At 37.2% G+C, this 21399-nt stretch overlaps 1 protein-coding gene across 4 annotated transcripts in view; it reads left to right on the top strand.

The window, feature by feature from the left end:
* Positions 1-21399, top strand: part of tafa5l (TAFA chemokine like family member 5, like) — a 56959-nt gene that overhangs the window by 22677 nt on the left and 12883 nt on the right. For all 4 annotated transcript variants that reach the window (XM_077546840.1, XM_077546848.1, XM_077546825.1 and 1 more), the window contains exons 2-3: positions 2519-2668; positions 12944-13071. In XM_077546840.1, coding sequence (XP_077402966.1) covers positions 2519-2668; positions 12944-13071 — 278 coding nt within the window. The remainder of the gene's footprint in view (positions 1-2518; positions 2669-12943; positions 13072-21399) is intronic.

The following is a 21399-nucleotide window of genomic DNA, read 5'->3' as shown; positions in this document are numbered from 1 at the left end:
TTAATTTACTTGCAATTGAGTAATATTTGTTTTGTGTATTAGAGAATAGGAGAGTACAACCGTTATCAAGGAACTTAGAATGGTAAAGATTCCATATGAACTCTTGGATCAAGAGTTTTCTATGCAGTGTGTACGTGGTGCGTTACCCTTAATCTGAAGCTGCCACAAAAAACCCTCCTGTGATTTCACCTGGCAAAAGCTGTCGTCTCCAAACTGAGCGCTGACTCATCGCTTCTCCCTTAAATGTCACTTGCTGTGATTGCATCGTGGTTATTCATAGAACACAACAACCATTAGTGACTAATCGTTCTCTTGAATGCACCGGCAAAGGCTGCATAAAAGATAATTAAACACCTTCCCTCTGGTTTTCAAGTCCTTTCATCGACAGAACAACTGTCTTAATGTTTAATGCTCACTGGAGCTGCAAGCTTTATAAGGCCACACAGAGGGGAGAAAATGTATCAATGATTGTGTGATGTTGTGATTGTGTGATCTTTGAAAAAAAACCTGGCCGACTGTGAAGCCGGGTATGTCAATGAGACCCCATCGAGCAAACATTGGAAGCGCTGTTGTTTGTCCGGTGAAGACGTTGTCACTGCAATTGGGATCAGGAGAAAGTGGAGAGCTCAGTCACGCTCCTAATTAAACATTTCATTATGTTGCCGCACACCAGATCGATTTAACCTTTTCCACTTGGCGTTTCACAATTTGAGGTTTTCAAGATCATTTTTTGGATTACATTTGCAGGAATCCCCCCTCTTTTTTTATTTATTTTTTATTTATTTTTTAAAGCTTTGAAGATTCTGAATTGGTCATCTGTAAGGTTAGACAGGCATCCTAACTGATTCATTTATTTGATGATTGCTAGGAACTCTGCTGATTGAATGGAAATGGAATGCGCTACTTGATTGCAACCAGCAGAAGTGATTCTGATTGATTCAGTCTCAAATTGTATAGCAGAGGTGGGCACTTCCCATCATTAAAAAAAAAAAAAGTTTTACGCTTGGCTGGGTGGATTTTAAAGCGTATCAAAAAAAGGAAAATGCGAATTTTGGCTATGGAAACGCTAGCAAGTTCGGAAACACGTCACACGTTTTGGCCGGATATTACGTCACACGTACGTTTGTAGTCACAAAGCAATGGCGGACGATAAACTAATGTATGTTTGGGAGGACGGCGAAACTGAAATCTTTTTTATATTAATTAAAGAAGTGAATATTAATGCAACCTTGGATGGAAAACAGCAAAGAAACGCTACAGTTTATCAAGAATTACAAAAGCAATCTCATACGACGTCATCGCACGGCGCAGTCACTTCCTGTTCTTCTTCTTCTTTTAAATTACTGGTGGATCATATGGTGTATACTGCCACCTACAGTGGCAGAGTCCCCTAATAGGTGCAAAAGAAGAACAGATGGAAACCGGCACAAGTCGCATGTCCGTTTTGCGCATTTTCAGTAAATTGGCATAAAAAATTCAAAACAATAAAAACCCATTGAATGATAATACCCACCTTTCGACGAGTGCTTAATGATGAGAAGCAACCCAAAAATAACCAGTCTGAGCACCGACTAAAGGAGGTTCACGTCCGTCGATCGGGGTGAGTACAAACGGTCCTTCTCATTCCGTGTACTTTTGCGAGGCTTCGTTGTCACAAAGCAGTCAGCAAAAATGCAAAAGCTTTCGGCAAAAGGTAGTCATTGGGTGGAATTGATGATTGACAAAAGTGCCCATTTCAGTAGTAGGTTACAGGGATCCCCTCATTTCATTTAACACTACATCTTAAGATAACAATTTAATTATTATTAGAATTTGGGTTATTACTCTCACTATGAATTCTACCTTTGCTAAACTTCCATGTGTGTACTCATTTTGTGATTATTTGAAATCAAAAGCACACATCTGATTATTTATTTATTTATTCTGTATGTGTATTTTATGTTTTTTTTACTTCCGATGAGCAATAAAAAAAAACAGCTGAAAATATTGCATAAACATCAGAGACCATTATTTGATGAAAAATATATTCACTCACATTTTGTCTTCTTCCGGTTTACTTTTTCTTCTTTCTTCCAAAATCTGACAATACGTGATTATTTTGTTCTGCATATTACAGGCAATTCCAATGCATTTTTATGCTATGTAAACTAAACAATGTATAAAATTGCAGCAGTACAATAGCAGCCTCTCAGATCTTTATAAGTCTATTAGCAAGACAATCCCAATTTTTTTGTCATTTCACATGTTTAATTTATTTAAATTCCAGACACACAAGGCGACATTTGTACAATTAATAAAAAGTAAACACACACACTCACAGAATCCATTTGAACTGCACTTAAAATGAAGAGGCATTCAAGCCGTGTGTTTTTCGGCAGTGCTGAAACCACTTGTGCCGTATTGATGGCTTTCGACGAGCCGCTCACGCCGCATTCCAACTGCATTCGTTTTTGTGCAATGTGTCCATTACAGGCTCATTATGCTAATGCGCTTTGCTGCTCACCGCTGTGTTTCGCAGGCCAGTTGGCGGTGGGAACCTGCGAGATCGTCATGCTCAACAGGGACAGCAGCGTTCCCAGACGGACCATCGCCAGGCAGACGGCCCGCTGCGCCTGCCGGAGAGGTCAGATCGCCGGCACCACGCGGGCGAGGCCGGCATGTGTCGATGGTATGTGGAAAATATGTTCTGCTTTCTCTGCGGAGGGCACATACGGTGTTTTATAGACACGATTCAGAATAAATTTTCAATGAGTTTTTAAAATGTATTTTGCTAAGGACATTGAATATATTATATAAAGAAGACATTATAGAATATTTATAATATTTAAGAGGGTCTTCTATTGCTTTTGTAGTTTGTTTCGGGTCTTTATCAATTTCTCTTGTCAACTAAGTGCAATTTCAGCAGAAATGCGATTTTTCCGTGACAATTTTCTTCGCCATGGGCCCAAAGAAAGACAACAGTGCCAGTGGCAGCAAAGAAAAACATACAGTGCCACGAACCACAGTGGAATAAGCAAGGAGATTATCGCGCCGTTATAACTACCGTTACTACTTCTGTAAATACTGGCACGAGGACCCTTCTTAGCTGTTCAACAACGTGCCTGACGTTAAACGCACACAAGGACCGCTTAGTAGTCTAACAATATGCCCAATGTAAAATACACAAACTCAGCACTGAACTAAAGCTAGCATTAACAAAGCATTTATCATCCATTGATGCCATCACACCACAACAAAAAAGGTAAGGTACTTTTTATTGTTTAAATACTGTACAGGGTATAAATGTAAAAAACATAAATAGAAATTAAAATAAGAATTCTCTGTTTTTGGAGCTTGGGAACGGATTAATTGCATTTACATTATTTCCTATGGGAAGAAATGTTTCGGAGGTTGAGCAATTCGGATTGTGAACACTTCGCAGGAACGAATTATGTTCAAACTCCGAGGTACCACTGTATTTATTTTTAAAAGTGTCATCTGATGCTGAAAGCTAACATGCATTCACTTAGCGTTATAGCCATGGATATATTTACAATATACAGTCAGATGTGTGATTTGAACCTGTGACCTCCTGGTTACTGGACAATGCACTTTACCAAATGCGCCACTGACCAGTATAAGACAGGTGGTAATGATAATACTATAAGTTGTATTTTTGGAAGTGGGCAATTTCAATGTCTGTCCCATTGAAAATGAATGGGGAAAAGTTGATATTTAACATTAAATGTGTCAATACTGTAAGTAATGTGAAATCAGACGATATATATATGTATATATATATACCCCGAGAGGCGTGAATTTTTGAAGCAAGTATTATGTGCAAGATGGAAGTGTATGTGTGTGTGTGTATCGACGTTAGAAATAAACATGTTTATGACTCTGGAGTTCAGTTAAACTGTTGCTCTGTCTCCTGATAGTGACACGTTCACAGTCTATATGAATTCACTTTTGATGCTTTTTAGTGTGCTGTTAAATCACCCGCACCCTCAGCTGTTTAATAACGCCGGCTAAATAAGGATCACTCATGGCGTAGACAGTAAGCTAGATATGGTTTAATGCGCGATGCCCTGTCTGGGTTATCAGACGATATCTGGTGGAACGTGACAGACGGGCTTTAACGGCGGTTGACACGGCCGTGCTGATTGGATCTCCCAATATCACAATGACATGCACCGCAAGCCCCATTAGTTCCGATGACTCTCAGCATCTAATAGCCTCCACGCCGCATGCGGTCCCATGGCTCGCGTCACGTTCCCAAACGTGGTTTTTAACAGCCTCTCTGCTTCCCTCTAAACACTCAACAGATACTAATTAACTTAGAGAGAACTATGATTAAAGCAGGAGGAAATTGATTTCCACTGGTTTCCCGCTGCACTGCGCCGTGTACTCCATTAGCAGCCAGTGCATTAAAGACTGAATCTGTTGCTCGTGGCCTCATTGAAATGCTTCCCGTGAACAGCTGATAGGGTCCAACGCTGCAAAGCTTTTAAGTGGAATTCTGCATATTGTGTGAGAAGGTAATGGGACAAATAGCTTCAAATATCCTCTTTGACCTTTTTGTCCGAACTATATTCAGTTACTTTGGCCTCTAATGGGGATTGCCAGAGATGGGCTGTTGCACTTCTAAGCACACAAACCACTTTTCTCACTTAATCTTGTTTATTCACCACTGACTCTTTGGAACGTGTATTCTAGTCTTTGGAACTGTTGGTAGCAAAGACAAAGAAGGTCTTACTGTCCTGTTGGTCAATTATAACAAATGAGAAGCAGCTTGAATGTTTGATTGCCTTTTTGAGGTCTACCTGGTCAAGTTAAGGGACGGGCAAATTTGATGGTAACAAGTGGCCAGGGTTGGGAGGGTTACTTTTAAAATGTAATCTGTTACAATTACAAGTTAGCTGCTAAAAAAAAATAGTTAGTAATGCAATCCAAGTACCATAATATTAAAGTAATGTAACTGGATTACTTTTGGATTACTCCAATATCGACTATGCTCATGAAAACAAAATAAAAATAAATATCACCACATTATATATTCTATGCAATGTGCCCCTGCTATTTGCGGGTGAGAGGGACCCGGGCAGCCTACAAATAGCAAAAATCCTTGTGCAATTAAAAAGCATTTAGGCTATTGATTGATGCGGTTTTCGAACTGTCACTGAAAGCAACCACACCTCACAGTTTGATAGATAGATAGATAGATAGATAGATAGATAGATAGATAGATAGATAGATAGATAGATAGATAGATAGATAGATAGATAGATAGATAGATAGATAGATAGATAGATAGATAGATAGATAGATAGATAGATAGATAGATAGAATGAAGGTGATGATGCATGACATCAACTGCAAAATGAACTTTTATCACAAGTTTAGCCGTGTATATGTTGTGTATGATGTTTAAATAGTGAATTGGTGGGAGGAAGATTTGTTTGGAAGGTATAACTCACATTATGGTTGTAGGCTAGCGGGCTAGCTAGCAAGAAGCTACAGCGCGTAGCATGCCGCTGGACTCTCAGCTCAAACTTTCGCTCGGAGTAAGTTCCAGTGAATACCGGTCGTCATTTCCTTTTCCCGTCCGTGAAGCTTTTTCAAACTGCCCGCGTGTGGAGGACACGACTAGTCATTTTCGTTCGTTCCCACCTCCCCAACATGTAGCAACAGTCCCACTCACGCGGGCGTGCACGCTCTCTTTCTCTCTCTCTCTCTCGCTCGCTCTCTCTCTCTCTCTCTCTCTCTCTCTCTCTCTCTCTCTCTCTCTCTCTCTCTCTCTCTCTCTCTCTCTCTCTCTCTCTCTCTCTCTCTCTCTCTCTCTCTCTCTCTCTCTCTCATCGTAGAAATTGTAATTTCTCGAAGTAATCCCCATTTTTAATAAATGTACCTGTAATCTGATTAGATGATTTTTCCTGTAACTGTAATGGAATACAGTTACTTTTTTTTTTTGTAATCTGATTACGTAACGCCGGTACATGTATTCCGTTATTCCCCAAGCCTGCGAGTGGCACAAGTGGTTTATCCAAGCAGTGGAATCATACGGACACATTGACGTTGCAATGTAATACAGTAGAATGCAATTGTTAAGACGCAAATGCTGCGATCGGGTTTAAAAAAAATATATCTCTCATTCATTTTATATGTATGTATCTACTTGCTTATTTTATTTATTTATTCATTTTGTGTCTAGAAATGTTCCTTGCTTAAGAAGTGCAGCATATTAACATATCCACACAGTCTTCAAATAACATTGGTCACCCGCAAATTGTATTCAGATACGGCTTTATGTGTCGCTAAATGTGTTTTGGACGCTGATTTAAAAATGGCTTTCCTGTTTTTTGGAGCATATCAGGTTTTCCAGATATTTTCTTTTTTTGTTTTTGTTTGTAAGTTTGACCTATAAAAGCGAAAAAGAGTTTGTAATTTAGAAACCTGTTGCTGAACCTAACCCTTAATTCTTAAATATATTATTATTATTATTATTATTATTATTATTATTATTATTATTATTATTATTATTATTATTATTATTATTATTAAATGTACTTGAGAAAAACTGAGATTTGGAATCAGCACAAAAATTTGTCTAGAAAAGTTTACTTGCATGTTTGAAAAAAAAAAAAGAAATAGTAAAACCAAAACATTTATGTATATATAAAATCTGATATTATATATTAAAAAAATAATGCATGGGAAGAGTACCTTGAAAAAATAGTTGTATACTAAATTGCAATCGCAATATTGAGGATTTTTTGTTGTTGTCTTTTTCGTTCAGCCCTCTCGCCCAAAATGTTATGCTTGCTCATCTTGTAGGCTGCTGCTGCTACTAAGCTTCTCCATCTTTCCACTGTTGGTGATTTGAATCTTTACAAGGTGGACCTGATTCACATGCCATCCCCAACTCAGTTGTGCATGCTTCATTTATACTTATTTGTCATCCAACATTTCTACTGCCAGCTCGTGATTGAAGAAAGTGAGGGGATTACAAGATGGATCTTAAACTTCTGCAATTCCCTGAAGCTTTTAGACTGCTAAGCTTACATTCCAAACATCAGTTTTAAGACGTTTATAAATGTTCCACCTGTAAATCCTCACAACCCTTGAGGAGTAATGAGTGTGTGCGTTTGTTTGCGTTGTCTTCTAGGAAGAGATCGGTGATTCAACCTCCTTTGGCTCTGATCAGTCAGGTCGCTTTTTCCGTGACCTCTAGCATTACTTTGTGGTTCCAAAGTATAAAATGGCCAACTAAACCGCATGGATTTGAAACTCTAACTTTAGTCTGCTGTAATGAAGCGAAAGTTAAATCCATGGCTTAATTCCTCAAGTGTAGCCTTCGGAACATTTACAACATTTACAATAGTGTGCAGCTGGTGGCTTAATGAAAGAGAACTGGGCTAATACTTTGAATCTCACCTCCCAACCTGTTCGCATTCACACTTATTGACTCTCGCACAAGCCGAAATTGAGTTGCCTTTTCGACAATACATTGTCCCGTTGAACAGGAAGTGGGTGCAAAGGGGCTCATTTGCATGACCCCCAAAACAGAGTGAAGGCAAGCTTGCTGAGTTTCTTCATCCTTTGTGTATTTTTGGGAATATTTGTGTCATTTTAGAGCTAGACACTTCCTAAAATGTAGAAATGTGCAACATTAGGGGCACTTAACCTTTGAAGCTGCACTGCACTGCTAAAACTGAAATCTTAAGTAAGATATAATTTCTTAAATGTAACCTAAATTTGCTTATTTTGTTAAGTTATTTTTACTCAAAATGAAATTGTCAGGCAAGATCATTGTGCTTATTTTAAGGTACTTATTACTTAATTATCTTATTTGATCAAGCAGTCTTGGCATTGAGTGTTAACAGCCAGTTTTGAGTATTGTGAGGCTTAAAACATGCATTTCCCCACATTTCAGGCCCTGAACTGGGGTTTCACAAGTTTTCTTATTTTAAGATTTTGCATAATCTAGTAATATGATAAATGGGAAAAAATACAAGTATGAAAACAGATGAGTGCAATATGGTTCATTTCGTTATATATTTACTAAGCTCATTTTTCCTCGTTTCATTGTCATCTTAGTGGTCTAGTGGTAGAGTGCCTACTCTCAGACTTGGAGGTTGTGGGTTCAATTCCTGGCTGGGTCATGACAAAGAAAATGGGACCTGTCACCCCCCTGTTTGACCCTCAGTATAGTTATCTGAGCGTAAAAAAATACTTAAGGAAATAGTTCTATTTATTACAGCTTGAAAAAAGTCGACATGACTTGTTTTTAATCTGAAAATACTATTTTCAAGACCGCAGCGGTTGATATGGGCCTAGTATTATTTTCTTATTTTTCAAAATCTTACAGGTCAATTTAAGTAAAATTTTCTTGTTCTGTTGGCAGATAATTTTGCTTATTTGAAGTAATATATTTCTTAAATTTCCTACAGTCCTTGTACAGTGCAGTGTGTGTTTTGCAATGGACAACAAAGTTAACCTGATAAACATTGCAATAATTATAGCACAAACTGTTGGACAGTGAATGGAATGAGGTTGCAAGTGCTGGCATATTTACCTTTTTTTTTTTTCATTCACTGCCCCCAACTTTTGTATCTCAAACTGCTGCAGGCTACATGCTGACCTGCTCAAACTTGGCTAGACAAGCTTGGAGGTGTGACTGCTGCTCCGTATTTCATTTTGTCAGGAAAACATATCGTCACCTTCTTAAAATAACAGGCTGAGCCATATTTGGATTTTTGTTTGTCTTAAATATCTCAAAATTTAGATCATTCAATTCTACCTCTGAAATAAAATTTTGTTGGTTCTGTTTTTCGTGTTTTCTGGAATTTAAAAAACTGAAATAATGACTTGGACCATAACTTTACAATATGTTCTTCTGTATACATAGAAAACACACATTTGTATGTAGAATTTTCAGTTTTTTAATTGGTTGTGTATCTATTTTCTGAACTCAATTGTCAGTCTGTTTGAATCTCTTACTCTTTGATCTCATGTTTGGGCCACATGCAACTTCTTTGTCTTTGTTTTGACCTGCTTTTTTTGATGACATCTGCACACTAGATCGCAAGATCTAAGTCTAATCTTCTTCCCAAGCTGTCGACTTCTCTCTGCTGGCCTTCCTGTTGCCATGCCACCACACCGTTATCGCATGTGGCTTGATAGTCATCATGATAAGAGTCGACTTCACACTGTGTTTATTCTGGCTCCAAGCATTTATGCGCACTTTGCAAAGAGGTCACGCATTTTGCAGATGCTCCGTTTTATTCTGCTTTTAGTGCAGCCTCAACATTTCCTCGTTGTTTTGAGAAATCGTTTTTTCTATTGTGCTAATTCCACGAGTGCTTGAAGCACAATTACTGTGCCGCTCCCAGACTTTTACATTTTCTACTCTACACACAAATTTATTTTGGACTAAGCAGTTATTTTCAATGGGGGAGGAGTTTGATTGATGCCAATCAACGATGACTGACAGAAGTCATTAAAAACAAGAAGGCTAAGAACAACATCCAAGAAACAAATCTTTCATGGCACTACATATGGTAATGTTTTCCAAAAGAAATATGTTGTTTGGACCAGATTTTTCCACAATGATTTGATTTCTTTTGTGCTCCCAGCTACAGTGGTTAAGTGTAGGCAACTTTTACAACACTATAAGTACATATGGACAGGAAAAATTCACTGCAAAAATTAAAATCTTAAGTAAGATATAATTTCTTAAATTTAACCAGCCCTGACAAATTTATTTTACTTAAAATAAAATTGTCAGACAAGATCATTCTGCTTTATTTTCAGATAATTATTACGTAATTTTCTTATTTGATCAAGCAGCCCAGGCATTGAGGTTTAACAGCCAGTTTTAAGTACTGAGTGGCTTAAAACAATTTTTTCCCCCATATTTTAAGATGACTAACCATGATGAGATAAATGGGAAAATACAAAAGTGAAAACAATCAGACAAAAGTGCAATATAGCTCTTTATTGTATAAGCATTTTTTTTTTTGTGGGGTGTAAAAATCAGTTTGTGTGCTTTGTTTCGTTATATTTACAAAGCTCATTTTTCCTCTTTCCAGTAAATGCACTACCAGCTCAGTGGTCTAGTGGTAGAGTGTCCTCAGACTGGGAGGTTGTGGGTTCAATCCCTGGCTGGGTCATAAAGACAATAAAAAAATAGGACCTGTTACCTCCCTACTTGACACTCAGGCTAAGTTGGCCAAGCATAAGAGAGTCTTTATGTGTTTTAAGAAAAGAGTTCTAAATATTACAGCTTGATAAAGTCAATATTATTTGTTTTAAGTATTAAAAAAAAAAAAAAGATTTTCAAGCTGTGGTTGATATGGGCCTAGTATTATTTTCTTATTTTTCTAAATCTTACAGGCAAATTTAAGTAAAATTTTCTTGTTCTGTTGGCGGATAATTTTGCTTATTTGACGTAATAATTTTCTTATTTTACTATATTTATTTTTCTGTAACTACCCAAAAAAACACAGCATGTAATAGTGTGGTTGCACAAGCCATACAAACAACTGTGAAGGGTGATGTTAGCATCAATGCTATACACGCAACGAGACGTGCCCTAGCTAGTCCACTAATAAGGTAAAGGTAAATTCCACTGATTGTCACACCCAACTAAGTGGGGGCGAAATTTGGGTGTGTTTTATTGTTTAATTTCTGTTGTAATAATGCAATTAATCGATTTTAAGTTGATTTATCACTAATGTAATGTTAATATTGCAGTGTAGAGCTGGCAGATTACAGTAGATCAACGTCTGGCTCCACCTGCTGGTTGTTAAGTGGATGTGCTGCGCGCCAACCGGTGGCGTATTTTACTTGATCTTAATTTTTAAAAAAATCTATCAATTTGGGAAATGTTTTGGGCAGAATAGCATAACACAATTATAATTTGGTACTTTATTTTGCTACGAATTTTTAAATTAGCCAATTTTTTTTATAAATGTGCGTGTCTCTTTAAGAGCAAGGCATGTCTGCTATTCAGGAATCAGGCAGTACGTTGACGTTTGGTCAAAAAAACAATAGCATAGACTTCTGTTAGCTAGCAATGACATTGGTTTATTACAAATCAGTGTTGCATTTCCTCACTACTAGACTAATAAAACAATGCTGAAAAAGTAATAACAAGGGGGTAAAAAAAGACACTGAAATAAAGATGAACATGTAGGGAATCTAAATGTTGTCAAAAAATAACGGCAGTTCTGTCTCTATCGTGGTCTACCTCCTAAAACACTATCAGACTAGTTAGACCGCTTCGCAGTTTGACAGCCTGGATCAAGTCGTGGCCCCGCATTGAAGCAGTAACAAGGTCACAGCACAGTGCGGCAGCCTCAAGACACATTTATTTCATCTGACCTCCACCATTCTCAGACGGAGTCGGACGCGCTCCCTGGTTAGTCAGCACTCCCGTCACTGTGCCAACTCAGCCTTTTTTTATTTTCTCGGCTCTGGAAATTGAGTTTTGCTGGCCCGGTCATGTACCCCCAACTACATGTGCAACTGACTGATAAATTTGGAATGAAAATTCACAGAGGTGTTACAGGAGGAAGGTCACTGGAGCGTTTCTGCGGGCTCCCCGTAACATTTTTTTGTATGGGATTGCAGGTATGAGGTGCAAATAGGCTCTTAAGTCTTGTTGGGCTTGATGAGATAACCTCGTCTCGTGAAGGTTTTATTACCCTGCTGATGGGATACGCCGTATTCAAAGAAATAAGGTACACCACATAGTTCCATCCATAGACGTTCGACAAATCGTCATCCCTTTCTTTCAATTTGCCGACCATGTTAGCTCGTTCCACAAAAGGCTGCCCATGGAAGGGAAGGGGGGAGGTAAGTGGGTTGGACCCGGACCAGGTCCATTGAGGGCCGATAACCTTTGCGTGTTTTTTATTTTAGCACACTGTGTAAAGAACAATCAGCTCTTATCGTTGCGGACCACAGGCGGATGCTAATTCAATGTCACGCAGATGCAGCTCACAGGGGCGACGAGAGCGTCGCCCGCAAGATGACGCCGCCGTCCTCGTCTGCATCAGACTGATAGCTTGGAAGTGTCGGCTTTCCATTTGCTTTTTCTAATCTGGTCCTCTTTTCATGACGTGGTTGGGAAATGTTTGTCAGCGTTAATTTCTGGTTCAGCACTAGTCACATTAGAACAAATAAACATAATAATAATCCTGGGCCGCTGCTTACTATGTATTTTATATTTTTATTTTAATGCATGAATATGAACTGTAAATTAGTGTGTAATTAGTAGAAAGTGGACAAATAAATTAACGAGATATTCCATATCTATTTATGTATTAGTTCAGTTTGAATATAGTATAAAAGAGTGCAACATTTAAAGTCTCGGATTCTTATTCAAAAATATACAATTAGAACCGTCTCTGTCCTTAGCAGCAGCAAATGCTGTTAAAAAAGCAGATTTTTTATTTTTTATTTAAGACTTTACATTTGACATTTGAGTAGGATTAACTCATTAAAATAAGTACAGGTTATTTCTATTTGCACTATAAGGGAACTATAGAATAAAACAGTATTATTGCTGCAATGGGGAAATTCTCAGTAGTACTCAGTAGCAGCACACAACATTAAAAATATCTTTAACACACTGTATTTGCAATGAGAATGCACAGCAATGTTCTATGTGTCAATTGTACGTGAATGAATAAATACAAAATGTTCAAAAATTCTAAATAATCTGTCCAATGGAAGTTCGACAAGGATCCCAGCATGGTTCCACTGTGAGGTTAAAACAAAATAATTATACACACATGGCCTACTTATACCATTCTTGGTAATCAAGTAATCCAAGAATCTTCACGCAATCGAAAAAATGCTGTCAAATTTATTGATTTATTGTTTAGAAAAAAATGATAATTTGGAAATGTTGCCCTCTGCCAGGTATAGTGCTTAACCCGTGTCTCTCCTCTCCCAGCGAGAATCGTGCGGAGTCGTCAGTGGTGTGAGATGACTCCCTGTGTGGATGGCGAAGTTTGCAGCCTTCTTTTCAACCGCTCGGGATGGACTTGCACCAGAAGCAGCGGACGCATCAAGACCGTCACGGTAATTTATGTCACCCTATAAAACTGCCTTATCAACTACATGTACGTACATGATCTTGGTTGTTTAATGTTAGTTGCAAGGGAGTGGATGCTTCATTGGGCTAGTAGGACTACATTTCCTATGATTCTTAGGCACGGAAGCGGGAACGAGTCCTAGTTCCGCTGTGATGAATACATGCCTGTTAGATAGCAATTGGCTTGCTAAAAATAAATACGAAAAATAAAAAATAAATAAAAAAATACCTAAATAAATAGTTAAATAAATAAAAAATACATAAATGAATAAATACTTAAATAAATTAAAATACTTAAATAAATAAATAGTTAAATAAATAAATACATAAATAATTATTTCAATAAATACTTAAATAAAAATAAAATAAAAAAATACCTTAATAAATACTTAAAAAAAATAAAACAATACTTAAATAAATAAATACTTATATAAATAAAAAATACTTAAATAAATAAAAAACACTTAAATAAATGAATACTTAAATAAATAAATACTTAAATAAATAAATACTTAAATAAATAAATAAATAAATAAATGGAACTCCTGGACGGCACCTGCATAATAGTGGGACAAAACAATGTGGCTGGCAAAATCTGCCGAGACTCGGGACTGTCTGGTTACACTAACTCTTTCTCACTGCCAAGAATGCAGCTGTCAATAAAAGTGTCCCTGCATTTATTATCACCAAAAGACCGTCAGAACTGTCCTTCAGAATAAGTACGCCCGCTTTCGACCATACCTCTGCCATTCACTTACTTTTGAAAACAAGCAAAGACATTCAAGGCAAGAACTGATCACCGTTGCTTTGCTTGAATGAAGCAAGCATGGATCACACTACCTTAGCTTAGGAATGCTTTGTTTTGTACAGATAACTAACAATGAACATCTCCACTTGTTGCTGACCGTGTTAGAGGAGGAGCAGGAGATTTTGCTGTAAACGTATTATCATGCTCGGCATTACGAGCTCAACATGATGATCCACCATTGTTGCTGTTGACGGTATTGCGCAAGCATCGTGTCAGGAAAGATGTGGCGTAAAATTCAGAAACGCTGGTGCAGCAACAGATGATCATTTATGCTGCAAAATTGGTCAAATAACAACGGCTTGCGATGTACTTTTCTGAAACACTTTACTAGGCCATGACCAAAGACGCATGAAAGCCGAGATGCAGTTTGATAAATCAGCGAGGTTCATGCCCTCATGAGGTTTGTCATCTGTCATCATGGTCAGGTACACAACGTCAGAAGTAAAGCTGTAGCCGGTTTCTGTTGATCTTTGCTCTCACTCCCTTTTATCTTTCTCACTTGCTCTCCCTTCTTGTCTCTCGCTCATCCGCCTCCTCCGTCCGACCGCCTCGGGCATCTGCGGCAGATTTCACGCATGCTTTGCGCTTGTGTCCTAATCTATTCTGACAGCATACTTAGGTTCATGTTTGTGTATGTATACTGTATGTGTGTGCGTGTGTGCGCTACATATACAAAGATATGCTTCTCTGCATTTTTTCAATTAGCATGGCTGAGGAAAGCAAGATTATGAATTATAAGACATGGGTTATGTAAGCACTAGCTGGTAGCTGAATGGGAAATATGATCTATACTATAGTGGAGGTTAATTAATACGGGACCAAGCACTTTGTAGACTACGGTCTCTGTCTGGTGACCTTTTTTCATTTAAGCGGTGATGCATTCAACTACACACACACACACATGCATGCATGCACACATACACGCACACACACTACAAATATTTTGTGTGACACAGGTAAGTTGATAATTGGAACATAGTTGTAGATAGTTCACAGGTACGCATTAGGGCCACATTGAAAAGAAACAAACAAGAGGAAAAAGTAAAAAAAAATAGAATTGTAATGTGATGAGATGAGAATGAAGTCATATTTTGTTTTCTTTTTTTAACTGTGGCAATATTAATCGAGTAATGGTATTGAATATTTGTTAAAAATAGATACATACATGGCTCAAAATAAGTTTTTCTTTGAGGAGCAAATTTGCTAATCAATAACTTTATTTGAGGAGTAAATTTGTAAAATTGAGAAGCGTTTTTTTTGTTTTTGTTTTGTAGCTTAATGTAAATATACTGTACGCTCTTTGACTGCCCATCGGCCATAATGTGTCTATTACGCTGACAACCAAACATCCATGTCATATTAATTGGTGCCAGCTGACTTTTTTTTTTTTCATCTGCGAGTTTTACAGTTTGAAAGTACCTCTCACCAGCTCTAGCCAATGTGGCGAGATTTTATTTGGCGCCCCCTCCATCGACAATTTACATATAACTTTTAAGAAAAGTTTAATTATTTAACATTGTCTATAATGTATACGCTAACGTCCCACAATTTCAAATTAATTTCCATTAAGTTCACCAAAATCACATTAACTCATTCACTGCCATAAATTCATTTAAAAAAAAGATTATTAAAAATTAGGGGTGACAGGCCATTACATTTTTTAATCGTATTTAATCGCATGACTTCACTAATTAACTCACGATTAATCACAAATGTTATGTCTGTTCTAAATGTAAAATAACAAATTCTAGGTTTTCGTACTCTTGTTAACAAAAAGTGGAACATTTTTTGAATAGAAATAGTTCAAATGAATTGTTGACGTTTATAGCCGATAATGGCAGTGAATGAATAATAATTAAAAAAAGATTATTAAAAATTCGGGGCATCAGGCAATTAAAATTTAATAATCGTAATTAATCGCATGACTTTACTAGTTAACTCACGATTAATCACACATTTTATATATGTTCTAAATGTACAATAAAAAAAATCTAGATTTTCATACTCTTGTTAACAAAAGTGGGGAAAAAAAGCTAAACTAATTGAAATAGTTGAAATGAATTTTTGACGTTTATAGCCGTCAATGGCAGTGAATGAGTTAAACTACCTGCGTCAATACTTAGACGTGGTTCCAGCAGGCCTTAAATGTAACCTACTTTTAGCCACCGAATGATCATGTGCATCAGGGGCCTGTCAATGCAAACGCCCTCAGTAGTCCAGCATGGCGCTGAGCCCAACCACACGAAACATGACTAAGTCAAGTTTTACGCTCAAGCTCAGCTGTCTGCTGCTTATGAATATAGAGCACTGAGTCTTCAAACTCAAAATGTCCCCGCACATGAACCTGATCAAATGACATGGCAGCCTTTAGGAGGACAACGTGATGTTGCGAGAGCTGCTAATGCTCTTTTCCATGCTCGGGTCTGCCTGGTGGGGCGAGCTTTTAAATGAATGCTGACATGCTCCCTTGGAGGATGATTCACAAATTTTGTGAGCCAATTAAATGTGTCACTCCTCTGTGATTAAACACACTACGGTGAATGAGTTTTCATCAGATTAAGGCTGGATTTTGTTTGACGGCTCATGAAGACACGTTCACAGTGGCAAGACCACCCAGAGGCCAAATGCAGACGACACCCTGGATTGGTCACCAGTCGATCGCAGGGCGCATTAACTCATTCACTGCCATTGACGCCTATGGACGTCAACATTTTATTATTTTATTTTGTCTGCTCAGTGCTGGATTTCACTTTCCTTTCTTTTCTTTGGTCCTTCCTCGGTTCTCCTGACGGCCTCACGACTCTGGCTGGAATTGTTCGGTTTAGGTGAACGGTATGGGATTTTTTAATAGGTTTTAGGTGAACTAATGAATACACACTCACATGCACGCACACACGCACACGCACATACACGTTCTCACCCACATACAAAATAAAAAAAATATTTTTTTTTTTTTTTTTTAAAGAGAGAGAGCAATGATGATGACATGTCAAATCGGTAAAATTACCGAATGAACAATACTGAGCTCTCCAGAAAAACAAAAACAAAAAAACACATTTATTTTAACTATTTCTATTAGTTGAACATTTTTTCCACTTTTGTTAACAAGAGTATGAAAACCTAGATTTTTTTTATTGCACATTTAGAACAGATATTAAAAAAAAATATTAATCGTGAGTTAATTAGTGAAGTCATGCGATTAATTACAATAAAAAAATGAATCACCTGACGCCCCTCATTTTTAATAATCTTTTCTTCATTTGTTTTAAAGATTTCCAAAAGGAAAGATTATTAAAAATGAGGGGTGTCAGGCGAAAAAAATCTAGGTTTTCATACTCTTGTTAACAAAGTGGAAAAAAAATCTTAAACGGATAGAAATAGTTCAAATGAATTTTTGACGTCTATAGCCGTCAATGGCAGTGAATGAGTTAAGAGACAACTATTCACACTCGAGCATCACTGATTAAGAACGGAATCCGCGCTGCAAGCATGGGAGTCAGGTTTCACAATAAAAGCATGTTCTACTAATCACATTTTTAAATGTAAGTTTAAAAGAAGTGATTTTGACAACATTATTGTGATCTTGCAGCGCTTTTATTTCCATGTGATGTATTTTGTTCTTTGCGCACTTGAGTGAGATGTGCCTCCTGCACGTCGTACAAAAAGAAGGGCTCTCGAAAATGACTCTCATTAGGCTGCGACTGGCACAGTTCGTTGAATACAATGCAGGAGTAACGTGTAAAATTGTCTCTTGAACCATGGCAATAAAAATGTGTCTGGAGAAAAATGGATGTGTTTTAAATGGTCTCATTTCCATTCAGCCGGAAAGTGTTGGCGAGGGATATCAGTACTAAAAGTCATGAAAGCAATGTTTACATCGTTCAAATTCAATGGAAAAGTAGCGGATTTCTGGTATTAAATATGAACGCCATGTCGTATGTTTTGTGTCCTCCAACGGTCTGTCTTTGCTGCCTTTCAGTCTCGATCGCAGATGAATTAATTCGATTTAGTGCAACAAGTAATTCTATTTTTTATTTATAATGTAATCAATATCAAATGTGATGGAGTCAAACAAGCATTGTTTTGGTTTTTTAAAAAGCTGTTTTTGAATCAGTTCACTAATGCTTCTTTTAATCGTATGTGTTGCATTGGTTTCCAAATCTGGCTTTTAATAAGAGTGACTTCCAAATGAGACAAAGAGCCGTGTGTTCAGCTTTTGTGTTTGCCGGCTTGGGATTTGGTGTACATTCTGTTAGTCGCTCTTCTTCATGCACTTCACTAATACGACATGAGGCCATTATTTTTGCCAGCCAACTTGGCAGCGATACTAATTGCTGCTAGCCGTGTGTGGCTGGTATCGGTAGTGTGATGACAGTTAGCATTCATTTATGTTGCATTTGATACAGAAAACAAGTCGAAAATGCCGTTGTTGCACCTTCCTGTTTTCTTTGCTATATCAAATACAATTTGCAGCACATTGTGAAGTACCGTAGTTACATCAGACACTCGTTTTCCATGTTGGTTATACTGTAAAAAAAACAACAACAACAAAACATTTAATTTACAAAAATAAACTCAGATTTTACATGCCAATTGTAAAATAACATGAAATCACTGTAACTGTAAACACACACAATATTTCTGTTCTGATTATTAAAATACGTTCACAAATGAATCATCATTTCACAAATATGTGTCTGTTATTAAATGGAATAAAATGTCAAATTAAACTTTAAAACCCTAAAAAATGTATATATAGTTACAGAGAAATTAACAGTAAAAATTTATAATTTTACCATTATTTCTTTGTGAATTGACATTTTTTTCAAAGGTGATAATAACTACAATTTCTGTAATGTCCTAGATGGTAGCATTCATTGTATTAACATTTATTTTGAAAGGACATCTAATGAGATATAGTTAAAAGGAAAGCTTGAGAGGGTGAATGATACGCAAAGCAAACAATTGGGCTTACGGATGCTGCAAGTGTACATTTCATGAAATCTAAAATCATAAACAAGAGTGGCAGTGTGGATCAATGGTAGAGTGCTCGTCTGAGGTTGTGGGTTCGATCCCCTTGGTGGACATGTTGAAGTTGCCGTGAGCAAAATCCTGAACTTCTAATGCTGTGTCATTACAAGATGAACTAGAAAAATTCCCGCGGAAATTTTGAATGGGACTGCTGACTCTTGTAAATAAACTGAACAGTTTAAAATTTAAACCACTGGAATCGCTCAAGAAATGTGGAAGTTAACCATAATCAACATCAACTAAAAATATCTCACTGTCCCTTTAAGAAAAATGCACTTTCACGCACACACATTTGACTTTGTAAATGAGCTGAACAGTTTAAAATTTAAACGACTGGAATCGCTCAAGAAATGTGGAAGTTAACCATAATCAACATCAACTAAAAGTATTTCACTGTCCCTGAAAATGTATTTAAAAAAATGTAAATGAGCTAAAGAGTTTAAAATTTAAACGACAAAAATCGGTCAAGAAATGTGGAAGTTAACCATAATCAACAGAAACTAAAAATATCTCACTGTCACTTTAAGAGCGCACACACATTTTTGACTTGGAGCCGTCACGCGCCCCACATTCCATTGAGATCGTATGAGAGACGCACCCCTTGAACAAAAGCCTCTCACGACTTAACGGTTCGAGATACAGATTCAAGAAATGGCTCGTTAGAACAGCAAGAGTTTGGGGAACACGAGCATGTTCTAATTTTTTTAATCGGATGAAAAATGACCAAATGAGAGCAGGTTGAAAACTTATGATTTATCAGAAATGCTGGGGTAAAGGCGCCTGAATGGAAGAGATAGGTGAGTTCGTCCGACTTGTCCTCGCATAAAGTGAAAATAAAGGTACTAAATGACACCTTAGCCAAATAAAAGTTAGTTTGTCTGAAAGAAGACACTCGTGACTACAAAATGTGAGAATTTGATGTCTAGTGAGCAAAGATTGTGGCCATGGTGACGAGTTGAAGTGAAACTTTTGGAAGTACATTTATTTGTTCCCGCCACTCTAAAGTTAATTGCTCCACTCTGGCACTTGCAATACACAACAATGGGAGAAGGCTATTTGTCTGCTGTTTGCTCACTGTCTTTGAACCCGCACAGAGGGGAGAGCTTACATTCCTTAAAAAAGATTTCGACACTGAGCTAAAGATGGGAAAAATTCCTACAAAATGAGCTAAAATTCGTATCGGTCGGATAACGTATGCGTGCGCAGCGTGTCTTGGAAAAAGGTGCTTGATCTGTAATTTGTTCCCCCTTTCTCCAGAGTTTTTGGGGAGTTTTTGGGGAATTGCGTCGCCATGGTAACTCGGAATTCCTAGAAAAGTAATGCCGCACCGAGTCAGATCGAGCCGCATCGTTTGATACCTCATTTGTCCCGGTGCGATCTACGGTACGGGCCGCATTTTTGCGGAAAAATCTCGGGATTTTCTAGGGTGGAGAGTAATATGTGCTGCTTTCAGCAGTCCCATAATGACTAGTCAAAATGTAAAGTGGTTTGAGAGCCTTGTAAGGGGAAATAACGCTGTATAAATTAATTACCCTAACTGTAAACTGTTGCAATTTAAAACCCGCTATCTAGTCTTTACAGTTATTGGCCATGTTTTAAAAGATTGACCACATTATTTTTTGTCATATGCTGTTATATTACATACAATATACAATTTATTATTTCATTTTTTTTACAGTGTAGGATCTCCATAACGATGAGTTCAGTTTTATGCTGTAAGTCAAGTGTAAAGAGAATGTAGCAAGAAGATATAATTGAACTTTTTTTTTTATATACAGTATATATAGTTCCATCTTACGATCTTGTGTTATTCATTAATTGGAGAAGAAGAACACACTTTTGAGTTTCTTCACATTCATCTGCGGGATGCGGTGGCGTGGTCATCCGTCTTGGGGAAATAGCCTGTGGAGTGATGCGGAAAATAAATTCAAATACGCTTGATTGTAGGGCTGGGCGATATGGCCAAAAAAGAAAATCACGATTTTTGCAGTCATTCAGGACGGTTACGATTTTAATCGATTTTAATCTAATAAACCCAACAAATGTTTATTTAAAGGTTTAATTTATTCAAAAATAATTCCTGTGCAAAATGTTAAGACAAACAATAATGTATACTGATTCTAAATTAGTTTTGACATAAATTTAACATTCATAATTTGTGCTTAAATGCCACAATTTAGTTGGTAGCTATTGTAAACATGTCTTGTAAACCACCCATCCAGCATTTTCTGCAACTTGTGCAAAATTGCAACTCACAATAACATTTGAATTTAACAGAACATAAGAACAACATCTTTTAATAATCCAGAAGACAAAATGCGATCTCACGATTGAGCAAATTTTCAACAATTCGATTTTTAAAATGACGATCTATGGAATTAATTTGATTTATTGCCCAGCCCTGCTTGATTGTATGTAAGAACAATTGTGTGACAAAAATCCATCTTTGCGTGCACTTTGAAATTATTCCTTTTAT

This window comes from Vanacampus margaritifer, chromosome 1 (genome assembly GCF_051991255.1).
Source record: "Vanacampus margaritifer isolate UIUO_Vmar chromosome 1, RoL_Vmar_1.0, whole genome shotgun sequence".
Lineage (NCBI taxonomy): Eukaryota > Metazoa > Chordata > Actinopteri > Syngnathiformes > Syngnathidae > Vanacampus > Vanacampus margaritifer.
Note: the sequence above shows the minus strand (reverse complement) of the source record. Positions and strands in the feature narration are given on the sequence as shown.